The sequence below is a fragment of the Bufo bufo genome, chromosome 7 (assembly GCF_905171765.1).
Source record: "Bufo bufo chromosome 7, aBufBuf1.1, whole genome shotgun sequence".
Taxonomy (NCBI): Eukaryota; Metazoa; Chordata; class Amphibia; order Anura; family Bufonidae; genus Bufo; species Bufo bufo.
Genome location: NC_053395.1, coordinates 341,138 through 357,855, shown reverse-complemented (window position 1 = coordinate 357,855; position 16,718 = coordinate 341,138). Strand labels below are relative to the sequence as shown.

At 45.4% G+C, this 16,718-nt stretch overlaps 1 protein-coding gene across 1 annotated transcript in view; it reads left to right on the top strand.

Moving 5' to 3' along the window:
• LOC121007839 overlaps positions 1-16,718 on the top strand; it is a 155,219-nt gene that overhangs the window by 136,821 nt on the left and 1,680 nt on the right. The window contains exon 7 of the mRNA XM_040440081.1: positions 15,633-15,702. Within this exon, the coding sequence (XP_040296015.1) occupies positions 15,633-15,702 (70 nt within the window). The remainder of the gene's footprint in view (positions 1-15,632; positions 15,703-16,718) is intronic.

The window sequence follows — 16,718 nt, the reverse complement described above, 5'->3', positions numbered from 1 at the left end:
TTTTTTTCTGGAACATCTCAGGGTGGCTATAACTTTGTCTGACAGGCCCTGAGACCTTAAGAGGGAGACCTCAGGATCCAAGCCGTGAGCTTCAGGAACTCCGGATGAGGATGCAGCAAAGGACCCTGGTATAGGATGTCCCCTCTGAGTGGGAGTCTCACTGGTTCGTCTATTGCTAGTTTCAATAGAGGAGCGAACCAACTTCTCTTCGGCCAGAACGGGGCGATCAATATTACTGTGGTTCTCCCCTCCTGAATCTTCTGAATGACCCTTGGGATGAGAGGCAACGGAGGGAATGCGTACCCTAGATCCCAGCACCATTTTAGGGAGAAGGCATCTATCCTCCAGGGATGATCTCCTGCATTTAGGGAGCAGAATGTTTGAACTTTCGTATTTCTCCTTGATGCGAACAGGTCTATTGTAGGAAGCCCCCATCTCTGGGTTAGCATATTGAAGACCTCTGGATTCAGTGCCCACTCTGTATGATCTACCACTTGTCTGCTCAAAAAGTCCGCTTCTAGATTCTGGGACCCCTTCAGGTGCATTGCTGAGATGGATTTTAGTTCTTTCTCTGCAAAGAAGAAAATTTCCTCTGAGATACTCTGGAGTTTCCTTGATCGAGTACCTCCCTGGTGTTTCAAGTAGGAGACCACGGTCACATTGTCCGATAGGACTTTCACATGCTGATTTCTTATCAACTGTCTGGCGGAGAGTAGAGCTTCTCTTACCGCATACAGCTCCCTGAAATTTGAGGATTGGGCAGATATCAGATGCTTCCACGTCCCCTGGAAATAGGCTTTGTCGATTTTCGCTCCCCAACTGGATTGGCTGGCATCCGTGAAGATGGTAATTGAGGGCGATTTGATCCATGGGACTCCCTGGGAAAGATTCTTCTCCTTCATCCACCATGAGAGAGAGCTCTTTACTGATCCTGGAATTGGAAGTTTGAAGTCCAGAGAGCCCTTCTTGTTCCAGTGGGACAATAGCCAGTTCTGTATCACTCGGCAGTGAGCCTGTGCCCACTCGACAGAAGGTATACAGGAGGTTAGGAGGCCGAGTAGGCTCATTACTTCCCTCACTGAACATCCTTTCCGGCGTTGGAAGTGCCTCACCTTGTTTATCAGGGACTGGACCTTGCTCTGTGGAAGGAAGGTTGACTGAGTTACGGAGTCCAGAGTATCTCCCAGGAACCTCACCTTCTCGGATGGAACCAACATTGACTTGGATTCGTTCACTATCCATCCTAGTTGAGACAGGCGGGACAGAAATATTTCCAAGTCCGATAGCAGGAGTTCTTTTGAGTCTGCTATAATTAGAAAGTCGTCCAGATATGGCACTATATTTAACCCTTCCTGTCTGAGTGGGGCTATCATCTCTATCACTAATTTGGTGAAAAGCCTTGGAGCGGCTGAAATCCCGAAGGGTAGTGCTATAAATTGGAAATGACGAATCCGATTGGAAGGATCTAGGATAGCAAATCTTAGAAACCTCTGGTGATCTGGGTGAATGGGGACGTGCAGATAGGCGTCCTTCAGGTCGACCGAGCACATAAATGCCCCTAGCTTTATCAATGGTACTATGGATCTGAGAGACTCCATCTTGAACTTCCTGTAAAGAATAAACTTGTTCAGTTGCTTCAAGTTTATGATGGTCCGGAAGTCTCCTTCCTTTTTCCTTACTAAGAATAGGGTTGAATAGTACCCTTGACCTCTTTGAGACGCAGGAACTGGGATTACTGCACCCTTCTTCACCAAGTCCTGGACTCCTTGAAAAATATTTAGGTTGGAGAATCTGGTAGGCATCTTTGTGACGACGAATCTTGGAGGGGGAGAGAGGTGAACTCGATCCTGTAACCTTGCCGAATGATATCCAAGGCCCAGGGATTTCTTGATGTTAGAGACCATGGACCCAGGAAATCCTTCAGTCTCCCCCCTACAATGGCGTCATTGTTTGTCCTCGAATTTGGATTGGGGCTTGAGAAGGAAGCCTCTCCCTCTACCCCCTTTGGGATAAGACCAGCGGCCTGACTTGCCTTTCCCTCTAACAGACTTGTTTTGTCCACCGTAAGACCGAAAGGACTGGTTATTTCTAAAGGACCTTTCCTCAGGGAATCCCTTATTTTTGTCGGCCGCTTTCTCAAGAATTTCTTCTAGGACCGGCCCGAATACATATTCTCCTGAAAAGGGGATAGATATTAACTTCTGTTTAGAAACTCTATCGCCCGACCAAGACTTCATCACAAAGCCCGACGAGCTGCATTGGAAAGCCCTGCCTCCTTAGCGCAGAATCTAATAGACTCAGCCGATGCATCTGCCAGGAACCCCGTAGCTGATTTAAGTAGCGGGATGGACTGCAAGATTTCTTCCCTGGAGGTCTTACTGCTTAGGTGGTTCTCAAGCTCTCCTAACCATAAGTACATAGACCTGGCGACAGACGCTGCGATGTTGGTCTTGATGTTAAACATGGAGGCCTCCCAAGCTTTCCTTAAAAGGGCATCTGCCTTCCGCTCCATAGCGTCTTTCAATTGGGCGGCATCCTCAAACGGCAGGGCAGTTTTTTTATTAACCTTCGCCACCTGCACATCTATTTTAGGGGTCTCGTCGAACAACTTAGACTGAGAGGGGTCGAACAACAGTCGATTTTTAAATTCTTTGGAAATCCCCAAACGTTTTTCTGGTTCTGACCATTCCTAATGTGTTAGTTTATGGGGAAGACCCTGGATTTTTTCACCTTGAGTCCCCCGAACATTTCGTCCTGAATAGATAAGGACCTAGGGGTTTCCTCAATCCCCATTGTTGTTCTGACTGCCTTTAATAAGTCACTCATCTCTTCAGAGGAAAAATAAAATTTCTTATTATTTTCGTATATTTCTCCTTCGGAGAGAGAGAGATCATCCTCCCACTGCATGGAAGTGGAGGCTTTATCGTCGGCATCCTCGGATCCAGAGGTAATGATCCTAGAACGCGGACGCTTGCGAGAGGGCTCGTCCTGGGGATCAGACTGAGCAACTCTAGCGGCCCTAATTTCTTCCTGAACCACAGATCTGATATTCTCCATAAGGGACGACTGTTCCTGCTGGACCACATCAGAAATACATGCTTTACACAGCTTCTTTCCATATCACTCAGGCAGTCTTTTAGCACAAGAGATGCAGCGAGGAGGTTTATTAAACTTTTTTTGCGCCTCTTTAGCCTGAAATAGATATGGAATAGAGGCATCAGAAATAGGCCTAGTGCTATAAGAAAAGCGGACCCCCAGAGGGATACTTACAGGAGGCAGAGAGGGGGCATCAAGCTCCATAACAGTTTGTATCTCAGGACCTGACATATTCCAAGCAAAGCAATTGGAGTACTCACAGACCTCAGATCGGCGTTCCCATGGCCGTCCCGCCTTTTATTCAAACTGCTCAGCCTCCTGTGCTTTACTTCCGGGTTGCGTCACATGACCGAACCCGGAAGTGACGTCACTGACGTCGGCGTGCGCACACGCCGGCCGCACCAGCCCGACCCACAGGGGAGGAGGAGGAGGAGATTGCGGCCCGGGAGCAGGCTCCAGACCAGCCGGAGCGAGACCTCCCGATATCCCCCAGCCCAGCATAAGCACGCGGCCGCCGGCGGACTGGGGGAGCTCCGATGAGCTTCAGGTAACCAGGAGACCGTCCTCGGACCCTCCTGGAGACTAAGAAAAATAAAAAAGGAGACTATTTCCTATCTTCATCTCCCTGCCGTCCGCAGGGAGACTCTTCTCTGACCCTGGCCACAGTGGGGACAGGAACACTGAGGTGTGGTGGTGGGAGGGGGCAATTTAACCTCTTCTCTGTTTCCTGCCCCCACAGAGGTCATGAGTCAATCTCCTTGTGGCCGTCATGGTGATGATATGGGAAATTGGAGCACAAGATAATTATTTCAATTATATGTAGTTTTAGCCTCAAATGTTTCATTTTTTCAAGTGGTAATAGGAGAAAAAGCACCCTAAACTTTGTTACATAATTTTTCCCGAATATGACAATACCCCTATGTAGAGTCCAGAAGAGAAAGAGCACGGTGTGTATTAGTTATCACTGGCCGATAACTGCAGAGGCTATGTGAAGTGAAGAAACTCCCATAAACCACACCCCTCACAGAATTACCAAAGGTTGCAGTTAGCATCTTGACGTCATTGGTATTTTGCAGACATTAATGATCAGCGGACCGTGCAAAATGAAAATTGTGCATTTTCCCACAAATATGCCATTTCAGTGCCCAATATGCTGTGACCAGCTGAAGTGAACGGATATTCACACCACAGTACTTGAATTCATAGGCAGGTTCTACTGGGTATGGAAATGCCATAAATGTGGACATAAACTGCTGTATAGGCACACGGCAGGGCTCAGAACGGAAGGAGCGCCATTTGGCTTTTCGAGTGCGGATTTAGCTGGAATGGGTTTTGATTGCTACGTCACATTTGCAGAGCCTCTGAGGTAGGCGTACAATGGAAACCCCCAATAAGTGACCCACATTAGAAATTACACCCCTCAAGTCATTTATCAAGAGTTCAAAAGTCTATCAAATGGCCTCTGGGTTACCAGTACTTCTATTTTCTGACAACCATGTTTTTTTTATTTTTCTCTGGCATAGCCAAATACTACCTTCCCCCGCACTTTTTTTTTTGTCTGGCCGAATCCCAGTACTAATGCTGGAAACAGGCAGGATCCCATTGGTTCTGTTTTGGGGTACATATAACATTTTGATCACTTTTTATTTCGCTTTTTGGGAAGCAGGAGGAAGAAAAGAAAGCAATTCTGCAATTGCTTTTCGGGTTTTGTGATTGTGACGTACACGGTGTAGGAGAAATGATTTACAGGGACTTACAGTACAATAACAGGAATACCAATTTTTTTATAGTTTCTTTTATTTGTGTTGCCATTTTCTGAGAGCAATGTATATATATTTTTCTTCTGGCAATGGTCTTGCGTGAGAGTTCGCTTTTTGTGAGACGAGTTTTCATTCGCACCATTTTGGGGTATGACTTTTTGATCGCTTCATATTATGATTTTTAGTTGTTCTAGCATAGTTTGTATTTATTATTTTTACAGTGTTCCTTTGACATGGTACATCATGATCATTATAGAGCAGGCTGTTATGGACATGGTGATACCAAATATGATGGCGCTTGAGGGTGTGATCTGAGGTCTGATAAAGAATGGGGATCTGATTTGGGGGTCTGATTTTCCTTCTCCAAATCCTAGATATGTCTTATAGTCTGAAAAATATGGTATGTATTTATTTTTAAATACTTTACAATAGTAAATGACTTGATTAAGGGAAAGGGATTTTTTTTTTTTTTTTTACAAAAAATGTTTTTAAAACGTTTTATTACTTTTTATTTTAATCCCAATAGGGGGCTGTGGCAAGACCTGACGGGCTTCCGTAGCTGGAACTGACCACCACATCTAAGGTGCATCAGAGTCTTCACCAATGCTGGAAGTTACAGCAGGAGCCTGGCTGTCAGTAACAGCCAGGCCTCTGCCCTGAGCCCACCTGATCAGTGCACTGCACATGTACAACACGGGTCTGGAACTCCCTGCCTGCTGCACTGTACATGTATACTGCAGGTCGGGAATGGGTTAATACTAGGGGCCCTAGAGGGGACAATATTATTTCTGGGGGGATTTTAGGGGACATTATTATTACTAGAGGCATTACTGTTACTGGTGGCACTATAGAAGACATTACTACTGGGGGCAGTATAGTTATTGATGCCACTAAAGGGGCATTATTGTTACTGGAGCCATGTTAGGGGGCATTATTACTACAGGTGGCACTATTTGTTCTGCAGTATAGCATTTAGGGGCATTGGGGAGCTCAGCGGAAACCATATTGACACTGTTGGTACACCAGAATGGGGAGTTTAAAGTGTTGAGAAGTTGGGGAGGATGATGGAAAAGAGAGGAACCTAAAATGTCTTTGTGGCACATGCTGCTTAGATAAGATGCGGCTGAAATAAGTCATGACGGTCTGTTCCTAATGGAGAAGATGAGGGAAGAGAGATCTACATCAGGGGAGACGTCACTGGATGTAAGAGGTATGTAGTGCTGTATGACCCTGTATATTTGCGTTTAACCTGCCCCTATCTTAATTAGAGACAATTGGTGAAGGACAGAATGTGGCAGCTGGAGCTGGCCACCACTGAGGGGCAGCTTCTGGGGAGGTCTTTTGTGCTGCTGGAGCAGTATATTGTACTGCACCGTGGTATTTGTGCAGAGCAAAATACCACCCATCAGAACCAAATATCACGGTGCAGAACCAATGATGTCACTCTATGTCATTGCTGGTCCTGCCTACCTGAGTTGACCCCACTTTTTGTCAGTTTGGCCCGCCTACAACATGGGGCCACTTTTAGTTTTTTTTTCCACTGCCACTTTATATTCTCAGTTCATCCTTGCCCTAATGAGAGGAGCCCCTGCCATGAACACTTTTAAAGGGTTGGTTCAAGTCAGATTAACCCTTTGTTTCACCTGTCAAATGGGTGGTAGGGAAAAAAAAATCCCCCGATATACAGTGCCTTAGAAAGGTATTCACCCCCCTTGACTTTTTTTGTGTTTTGTTATATTAAAAGGGAACCTGTCATCTGGATTTTGGTTATAGAGCTGAGGACATGGGTTTCTAGATGGCCGCTAGCACATCCGCAAAACCCAGTCCCCATAGCTCTGTGTGCTTTTATTGTGTAAAAAAACGATTTTATAGATAAGTAAATGAACGTTAGATGAGTCCTGTCTCCTCCGTGCTTGAGAGATGAGTTCAGCGTTCTCTGAGACCAGCCACGCCCATTGTGAAGGAGCCCAGCACCGCCCCGCATCCCCCGAATCTCCTCCTTGCTCACCGACATCACAAAGCTAGAGCGCCGTAATCTCGCGATGAGCAAGCTGACGCATGCGCAGTTTGTTCCCTGAGGCTGATGCCAGCACAGGGAAGGAACACTGTGCATGCGCTAGCTCGCGCATCGCGACATTACGGTGCTCTAGCTTTTATGACGTCAGGGAACAAGGAGGAGATTCAGAGTATGCAGGGCGGTGGGTGCAGGGCTCCTTCACAGTGGGCGTGGCTGGGCTCCAAAAAAGTTAGTAGCCTTATTTACATATATAAATAAAATCTGTTTTTGACTCAATAAAAGCACACAGAGCTATGGGGAATGGATATGGCAGATGTGCTAGTTGCCATCTATCAACCCATGTCCTCAGCTCTGTACACAGAAATCCCGGTGGACAGGTTCCCTTTAAAGGCTTAAATGGGACTCTGTCACCACTTTCTAACCCCCCCCCTTTTCAAAGTATTGTTACTGCATGGCGCCCCTGTGATTATAAATGTGTTGTTAGAAGTTAATTTCGCCGTCTCCTTTTGATAAAAAGAGCTTTTATCTAACCTGTCAATCTTCTTGATAAGGTGCCCAGGGCGTTTCTTTCGTCTCAATCTGCCGCCCGCCGCCGCCACCGTTGGTGCCCAGCTCCTCCCCTCATGCTTTCAGCGCCGCCTGAATGTAATCAAATACGCCTCCGGCTCTCTCTGTGCACCCTCCTCCTTTTCAAAGATCCCGCGCGGCGCACAGGGCTTGCCTGATGCGCCCGTGCGGACATTTACAATCAGCCTCATTGAGCGAAGTGCGCTTGCGCGCACTTCGCTCAACCTCCTCATCTGACGAGCACTGCAGCCCTCCTCCTTGAAAAGGAGGAGGGGGCACTGAGAGAGCCGAGGCGTATTTGATTACATTCAGGCGGCGCTGAAAGCATGAGGGGAGGAGCTGGGCACCAACGGTGGCGGCGGCGGGCGGCAGATTGAGACGAAAAGAAACGCCCTGGGCACCTTATCAAGAAGATTGACAGGGTTGATAAAAGCTCTTTTTATCAAAAGGAGACGGCGAATTTAACTTCTAACAACACATTTATAATCACAGGGGCGCCATGCAGATAACAATCTTTGAAAAGGGGGGGGTTAGAAAGTGGTGACAGAGTCCCTTTAAGTTCGATGTTTTTTTAATTCTGAACTTTATGTAATGGATCAGAACACAATAGTCTAATCTGTGAAGTGAAATAAGAAAAATATATAAATAAAACTATTGTTTAGGAATAGAAAACAGAAGTTGTCCTGTGCGTATGTATTCACCCCCTTGTTAGGAAGCCCATAAAAAGCTCTGCTGCAACCAATTACCTTCAGAAGTCACAATTAGTGAAATGATGTCACCTGTGTGCAATCTAAGTGTCACATGATCTGTCATTACATATACACACCTTTTTGAAAGGGCCGCAGAGGCTTGCAACACCTAAGCAAGAGGCATCACTAACCAAACACTGCCATGAAGACCAAGGAACTCTCCAAACAAGTAAGGGACAAGTTGTTGAGAAGTACAAGTCAGGGTTAGGTTATAAAAAATATCTAATCTTTGATGATCCCCAAGAGCACAATCAAATCTAGCATAACCACATGGAAGAACATTGGCACAGTCAGCAATCCTGCCAGAGAGACGGGCCGCCCACCTCAAAAAACTGACGGACCGGGCAAGGAGGGCATTAATCAGAGAGGCAGCACAGTGACCTAAGGCAAACCCTGGAGGATCTGCAGAGTGTCACAGCAAGTACGGACGGATCTGTACACAGGACGACAACAAGCCGTACGCTCTCATGAGAGTTGTGCTTTATGGCAGAGTAGGCAGAAGAAAGCCGTTACTTCAGCTAAAAAACAAAAAGGCACGTTGTAATTGTGTGAAAAGGCCTGTGGGAGACTCCCAAAATGTATGGAGGATTGGGGCTATGGTCTGAGGAGACTAAAACTGAACTTTTTAGCCATCAAAGAAATCGGGCTTTGTCCTGGGCGCAAAACCCAACACATCACATCAACCCAAAGAACACCATCCCCACAGTGAGACATAGTGGTGGCAGGCATCATGCTGGGGGGGACTGGGGAAACTGGGTCAGAGCTGAGGGAAAGATGGATGGTGCTAAATACAGGGATATTCTTCAGCAGACCTGCACCACTCTGTGCGTGATCTGAGGCTAGGACGGAGGCTCATCTTCCAGCAGGACAATGACCCCAAACATACGGCTAAAGCAACACTTGAGGGGTTTAAGGGAAACATGTAAATGTGTTGGAATGGCCGGTCACAGCCCAGACCTCAATCTAATAGAAAATCTGTGGTCAGACGTATAGATTGCTGTTCACAAGCGCAACATCCAACCTGAAGGAGCTGGAGCAGTTCTGCAAGGAGGGAATGGGCAAAAATCCCAGCGGCAAGATGTGGCAAGCTCAGAGACTTATCCAGAGCGACTTGGAGCTCTGGATTGCTGCAAAAGGAGGCTCTACAAAGTATGTACTTTAGGGGGTGAATAGTTCTGCACATTGACTTTTTCTGTTATTTTGTCCTATTTGTTGTTCGCTTCAAAGTTGTTCGGCATGTTCTGTAAATTACATGATGCAACTCCTCAAACATCCATGTTAATTCCAGGTTGTGAGGCACCAAAACATGAAAAGTGTCAAGGGGGGGGGGGGGTGAATACTTTTGCAAGGCAACTGTATACGTACATGAAACATTTGGGGAATTTTATTGAAATTTGAAAAAATTTCTACTAAGCTTTTGAATGTCCCACCCGTAAAAAAAAATATGTTTTAAAAAATTATGCCCTAACCAGAACAAACCCCATAAAAAGTCTGAAAGGGGTTTTCTGGGATTTCCATATTAATGGCCTATCCTCATGAATAGGTCATCAATATCAGATTAGTGGGGGGGAGTCAGACTCCCGGGACCCCATCGATCAGCTGTACGAAGAGGCCGCTGTGCTCAGTTAGCGCTTAGGCCTCTTTCTAGGTCTTGAATGTCAAGTTCATCAGTCTTGTGGGCCTAGGTGCAGCTGTGGGCCATTAAAGTGAGAAGCTGAGATGCCAAGCATAGCCACTATCAATGGGGACGACGCTGTGGCTTTGTAAGCCGTGAGGCGGAAGGAGCTCTGGTGGGCCGCCGCAGCTTTCTCAAACAGCCGATTAATGCTGGGAGTCGGATTTCCCCTGATCTCACATTGGTGACCTATACTGAGAATAGGTCCTCACTATGTAAACCGCAGAGAACTCCTTGAAGTCAATTCTGGGTTTTAGCCAATTTCACAACATGAACATTATATGTGTCCTCGTTCCAGACCAATAAAGAAGGCAAGTCACCCCTTTCCACAAACTCCTCTGTCACCATCACTCTGTCTACCAAACTGACAACTTTTAAGTTTGGTCCTACGAACCTCTTGAATGTGTAACCTCCCCCCCCCCCAAGCATAGGCCTCCATAGCATCCCAACACTATTCCTCAGGAGACAGTACCCTCATAACAAACAAAATACTCCTGAAGGGCTTTCACAACATACGGACAATCTTTGACTTGAAGCCAGAAAGGGTTAAAAGACCATAGGGCATAATGGTACCGGCAGAGGAGAATGATCTGAGTGCTTGCCCAGATCCCAGCGGAAAATCAATCTGAGATGTAACTGATGAGATCTGGTTGTGGCAGGAGAACTGGTGCATCCCAGGATGACGAGTGCACCACAGGTCTGAGATCGACACTTCCAAAGAAGAGAGTGGAGCACCCTCCTCAGCCCATCCTACACTAGCCCTATCCCAACAAGGATGGACAGAAAGGTGCGGGCGCAGAGAATCCACATTGGCTGAACACTTTGTAGGCTTGCACATTCCATTAGCCAATAATAATATGGAGACCTCAGTAGAGAAGGATAGCACGGGGGATGCATTTACATACCACCAGTGGAAAACCACTGATAAGAAGACACATTAGTGCACTCGGACAGACAGAAAAATTCCTGCAAAAAAATTAAAAGCTGTTACACCATGAACAGAGAGCACTGTCTGCTTTGAAATATTAAACCGGGCGAGGCACCAGTCCTAAATGACACCAGACAGGAAAAACGTCAGTCTCCTGCCAGTTCAGGGAAGACCAACTCATTGTACGCACAAAGGTTGGCCACTTTCCGGCTACTGTTGGCCAACGTGTTTGTAAGATGACTATATGGCACCTACTTATACAGCCTTTGTTAAAATTTTGCACCATTTTCTACATTTCATAAAGGTATGCCACCTTGTTTTCAAGTCTTTTGTGCTGTCCAGACAGAAGGTCAAGCGACCAGGCGAATCACCGCCATGTGATGTCTCCTCCGTTCAATAACACTGCACCTGTCATCTGTACTTGCACTATTGAGAGGTTAGTGCAGATGCAGTTTGCCTGGTCACATGACCCTCCATCAGCGGCCATCTTATGGACAGGACCTCTGAGTGGACAGCACAGATGATTTGCCTAACAAGGGGACATGGGTTATTAAATATAGCAAACGGTACAGAATATAAACAAAGGCTAGATTAGTAAGTGCCATGTAGTCATCTTACAAACACATTGGTCACCAATGTGGCCAACCCCTTTAAAGATCAACCCAGCTGGATTCTCGGAGGTATCCCAGGGTACAACAGATAAACCACCATTCTCTCTCCTCTTGCCACAGCTGCTCATGCCGATACAGCCACCTCTCTAGGAGCATGAAAGAACTGGCCAGCTCCCAGTGCAGCCATGTAGGCATATCGGGGATCGCATGGCATAGGGCACATGTAGACGGCAAAGTCACCTTTTCACATCCAGAAATTGACTCTTTTATTGGACCTCAGAAGCTGGCACAGACTGCCATGAGGGACAGATTCCTGGTGGGCTGCACAAGCATCTGAAACAACGGGCTGACTATCCTTACTGTACAGCCTATTGGTCGGGGGTTAATAGGACAGCTGTGTGGTCTATTGCTATTGGGGGTAGTATTACAGCTGTACTAGTCATTGAGGTTAGAGTAATACCAACATATTATGCAGGGGGTTGATATTGCTGCTTAGGGCGGATCTGCTGATTGTAGGGGCTGATATCAGCCCCTATAGAACTCATAACAGCTCCTACTGAGGGGCTTTTCTGGCCCATGGATTCCCCTTTAGTTATAAACATGTACAGTACATATTACCCCCAAAGTGAGGAATCCTTCTAATAGGTCATCCTAGTATCCAACAACCCCCACTATTCCCTTACAGGCCCCACCATGCACCGCTATTCTCATAGGGCTCTCCACTTAACCAAAATGTTTATGGGTGTGAGGAATTTTAGGGACTGATCTGTGCTCAGAATTATTTGTAAAAAAGAAAGACAGGAGGCCGCCTGGTGTGTTGCTGTATCACAAGAATTACACCATGTAAAATCCGTTGGGCTTCCCGTTTAGTGATGAGCCACAACAACTGCCGTTCGCCTTGCTGGTATTTACTTCTTGATGTATGTATGCAGAAGGTTCATTCAAAATGTCGGAATTATTTTTATTTATATTTGCTTCAGTGTTTTTGAATTCAAAATGTCTTTTTATCATCAGGTTTCTCCAAAATGTTTGCATATCTAGGTATAGCTCAAATGGATCGATGGGGTTGTATGGGCAGAATTAAAGCCCTTTTTGTAGTAATTTATTTTCAGCTGTGGTTAGAGTATGGGAGGAAAGGTTTAAAAATCTTTACTGTGGATGCAGAATTTTGGGCTTTTTTTTCTCAGAGGGGGAAGGATGGTCTTTTTTGTCTAGATTGGCTTTCCTTTTTTGCTGGCCTCCCTTACATCCTCGTTTTCTAATTTTCTTTTTCCCGAAGTGGGTTTGTAGTATTGGGTGATGAGTGAGGGGATGTTTTTTTGGGAGGAGTATTTGGCTGCTAGATCCCTTGTTACTGATTGTAGGGGTGGTGATTTTTTGGCATGGTCTAAAAAAAGAACCAAGGCTGTCACTCCTGAGATGATATTGTCAATAGTGATAGTTTGGTTTTCCGTGTCTGCGATCTTCTGTGTCGATGTTTCGTGCACAGTTATATTATTAGCGATAGAGGTGTCTAGCAGACAACTGGCTCCTTGCATTGGAGGGAGTGTGGTGGGCTGATAGGTGTGAGGGGGGTTTCCTGTATCCCTCTTATCTTTCTCCACAGAGCTGAGGTGAATAAGGGGTGTAGTGGTAGTTTCAAGGTGTTCCTTGATGGGTAAGTGGTTCCTGGCCTTCTATTCAAAGTATTTGGATCTTAGGGTACTACATTTGTCTAGAAACTCATCAGTGGATGGACTCTTGGTCTTGGTGTCCTTTTGTGATAAGTACACCATCAGTTGCAGGCAAAGAGTTACTCTGTAGTTTCCCTTTTTGTTCTTTGTCAGTGTGAGTGAGGGGATGGGTGTTTTTATAGCTTTCTCTCTTATCCTGGGGGTTTATTTCTAATAGTTTGGTTGTGTAGTGTTCTGAGGGGGACTGGCCGTAGGAGCCTCGTTGGAATTAGTATTAGACCCGTGTGTCTCCCTTTTTTGGTATGCTCCTTATCTGTTATTTTACCTTCTTAATTACTGGGCTTCTTATAGAGGCGATTCGTAAATGAGTGGGTTTTGGTGGTTTGGGATTGTGATGATCTAGAGTTTTGCGTAGTTGTGTTTTCGGGGTATGTTGACTTGTGGATTTTCATGGACATTTCCGTAATTGTGGTGTCTCCTATTTCTTAGGTAGTCTGTATTTATCTTGCTCCTTCTCTTTGTAATTTGTTGGCTTTACTTGCTATGATATTTTGCTCATTTTGATATATTCTATTTGTGAAGTTGTGGTTTATTACTTAAAAAATCTGGGTGAGGCATAAAGCGATGTAGCTCTTTTATGTTTTCCTCTATTTTGTTAGTATAAGAGTCAATAAGGGTTTTTCTTTTGTTGAGAATAATTCTCATAAGACCTGACGCACATTGGTCGAAAGGTCAGGGCAATATCTATTCTGAGACCTCTGGCAGCTATGTTTTCTTGTATATAGATTTTTAGAAACCTAACATCTAATGAGTGGAAAAGTTCAGTCTTTAGGTTATCTTCTAGGGTTTTAAAAAGTTTACCCATTAAATTTGTGTCATCAGTTGTAAAACTTGCCGTGTCTCTGTGTGTAGATTCCGGTATGAGGTGTTGTGCGCAGCCCTTCTTAACTGTGTAACGTAATACCTTTGATTTCCGTTGTTGGATGTGTTGTGGAAAGTATTAGGTGTTGATACTGCGTAGCTGTCACCGGCTGCTGGTCCTCCTCTAGGTTGTTGGACTCTAGGTGTCCTCCACTTTCAGTGTGGTTCCAGATGTAACATATAAAAAAGAAAGAGACAGGAGGCCGCGCCTAGTGTGTGTTGCTGTATCACAAGAATTACGCAATGTAAAATCCGTTGGGCTTCCCGTTTAGTATTGTGATGAGCCACAACAACTGCCGTTCGCATACTTTCCACAACGCATCCAACAACGGAATTCAATGGTATCACATTACACTGTTAAGGGCTGCGCGCAACACCTCATACCGGAATCTACACACAGAGACACGGCAAGTTTTTCAACTGATGACGCAAATTTAATGGGTGAACTTTTGAAAACCGTAGAGGATAACCTAAAGACTGAACTTTTCCACTCGTTAGATGTTAAGTTTCTAAAAATCTATATACAAGAAAACGTCTCAGAATAGATATTGCCCTGACCTTTCCAGATGACCCGGATTTTGCATACGAGTGGAATGATTATCTCGACCAATGTGCGTCAGATCTTATGAGAATTATCATCAACAAAAGGAAAACCCTTATTGACTCTTATACTATCGTAGGAGGATCCCTCTTGGACCACCTCTCCTGTAGATGGTCCTGACAACACAGTCAAATTAATGGTCGTCCTGGTGCAGTTTACAGTGCATGCTACTGGTGTAGCGCACACACAGCCTTGCAGGATCTGGTTTCCACTGCAGGTGCGCTGGCCCCCACATCTCAATCCCATTGAGAATCTTTGGTGAATCCTCAAAAAATGAGTGGGAAAATCCAAATGTGATAAACTCTGATTACACAAGAATGGGTTGCCATAGGTCAGGTTTTGGCCCAGAAACTAATTTCCAGCATGCCAGGGCAAACTGAAGAGGTCCTGAAAAAGAAGGGCCAATACTAAAAAATATTGAGTCTTTCATAAACTGGATGGATTTGTCAAGAAAAGTAAAAAAATAAATTATGAAATGCTTATAATCATCCAGTATACAATAGAGATATCTGGCAAAAAGATGTAAAAACACTGAATCAGCAAACTGTGTGAAAACCAAAATCTGTGTCAGTCTCAAAACTTTTGGCCATGACTGGCATGACCTCTGTCCCTAATGGTCACATTCTGCGCTCAGACCTCAGTAGTGGTGAAAACTTCCTGTCTTCCAGAATCTTGTGTTCTCCACCTGATCTGCTTGGACAGTGATGGTCTCCTGGCACTCCTACGGTAGATGTTATATGTAGTCTCTCTCTAATGCTTTCTCCACTGTGACCTCAGCAGTGGTGAGAGCTTCCTTTAGGTCCTGGGATGATGTTTTGGCTTCTTAGAGACATTTTCCAGCATTTTGTTCTTGGTCACTTCCATCTTCTTTGTGTGTACACTTTGTATGACTGAGGAGCAGATACTGATATGGCCACACAATAAAAAAAATTAACAAACAAAAAACCTTATGCAGTGTCCGCTTACTTTTAGACATGACTGTACATGATAGGGCTAGCAGATTATGAATTTGTTTATCACTCCTATATCCACAGGTGATGGACTCAGCTAATACATCACAACTAGCCGTTCTGTCTGACCTACTGGGTGAAGTGTCCACTCCTGGTAAATATCCAGAGTCCTGTCTATGCATGTATCCTCTCCTGGTTTTGAAAAGGTTTTGTGGCTCAGGATGAAAGCCAACCCTACAATGTTGTTGTCAGGATAGTTTCTCCATGTACGGACCTGCTGCTCTATAGAGAGGTATCACATAAGCCCATTTACCACTGCACGGAACTGGCTCGACTTTACCCGACTCTACACTAGGCCAATGTTGAAAATAGTCCCTGGTACTATTTTGGTATCTAATCTGAAGAGGTCCCAAGCGATCCTTGCCGTTACTGTTCAGTCATGTGACCACATTGCTGACTAGTGATTGGTGTGAGAGACTCTTGACTATACTGCTGTCAGCTACCGGGTGAGACTACCATGTCCACAGTGGAAAACAGACTATGTGGTCCCAAAACTGAGTACAGCAGATAGAGGAAAGTAAGGCAGCCAGTACTATGCAGTAGAAAAGTGGTCATGGTTGTCCTAAGGTTTGTGATACTGAGCACTGGGACTATCAGTACTTGCTGCCTCCACCGCATCAGGAACTATTTGTTCCTTGTATGGCCAGCTTTTCTCTTCTCTGGCATCTGGTTGAAGGTACAGGAAGCAATAGTATGCCTCTCCTGTTACCACTGACCTACTATTAGGCCAGACACAAATGAGCGAGTTGAATGCGATAAACTCGCAGCCCTTCAGTGTGAGGTCCTCTCCTCGCTCCTCTGACAGGATTGAACAGCATTAGGCCTCATGCACACAACTGTGTCCATTTTGTGGTCCACAAACTGCAGATCCGCAAAACACGGGTGCCAGATGCGTGCAGAACATCCGGCCCCCAATAGAGCAGTCTTATTCTTGTCCGTGATATGTGACATGTTCTATTTTTTTTTGTGGGGCCACGGAATGGACGGACAGTGCTCCGCGTGTTGTCCACATCTTTTGTGGCCCCATTGAATTGAATGGGTCCGCATCCGACCAACAAAAAAATGTGGCTCGGATGCGGACCAAAACCACAGCTTTGTGCATGAGGCCTT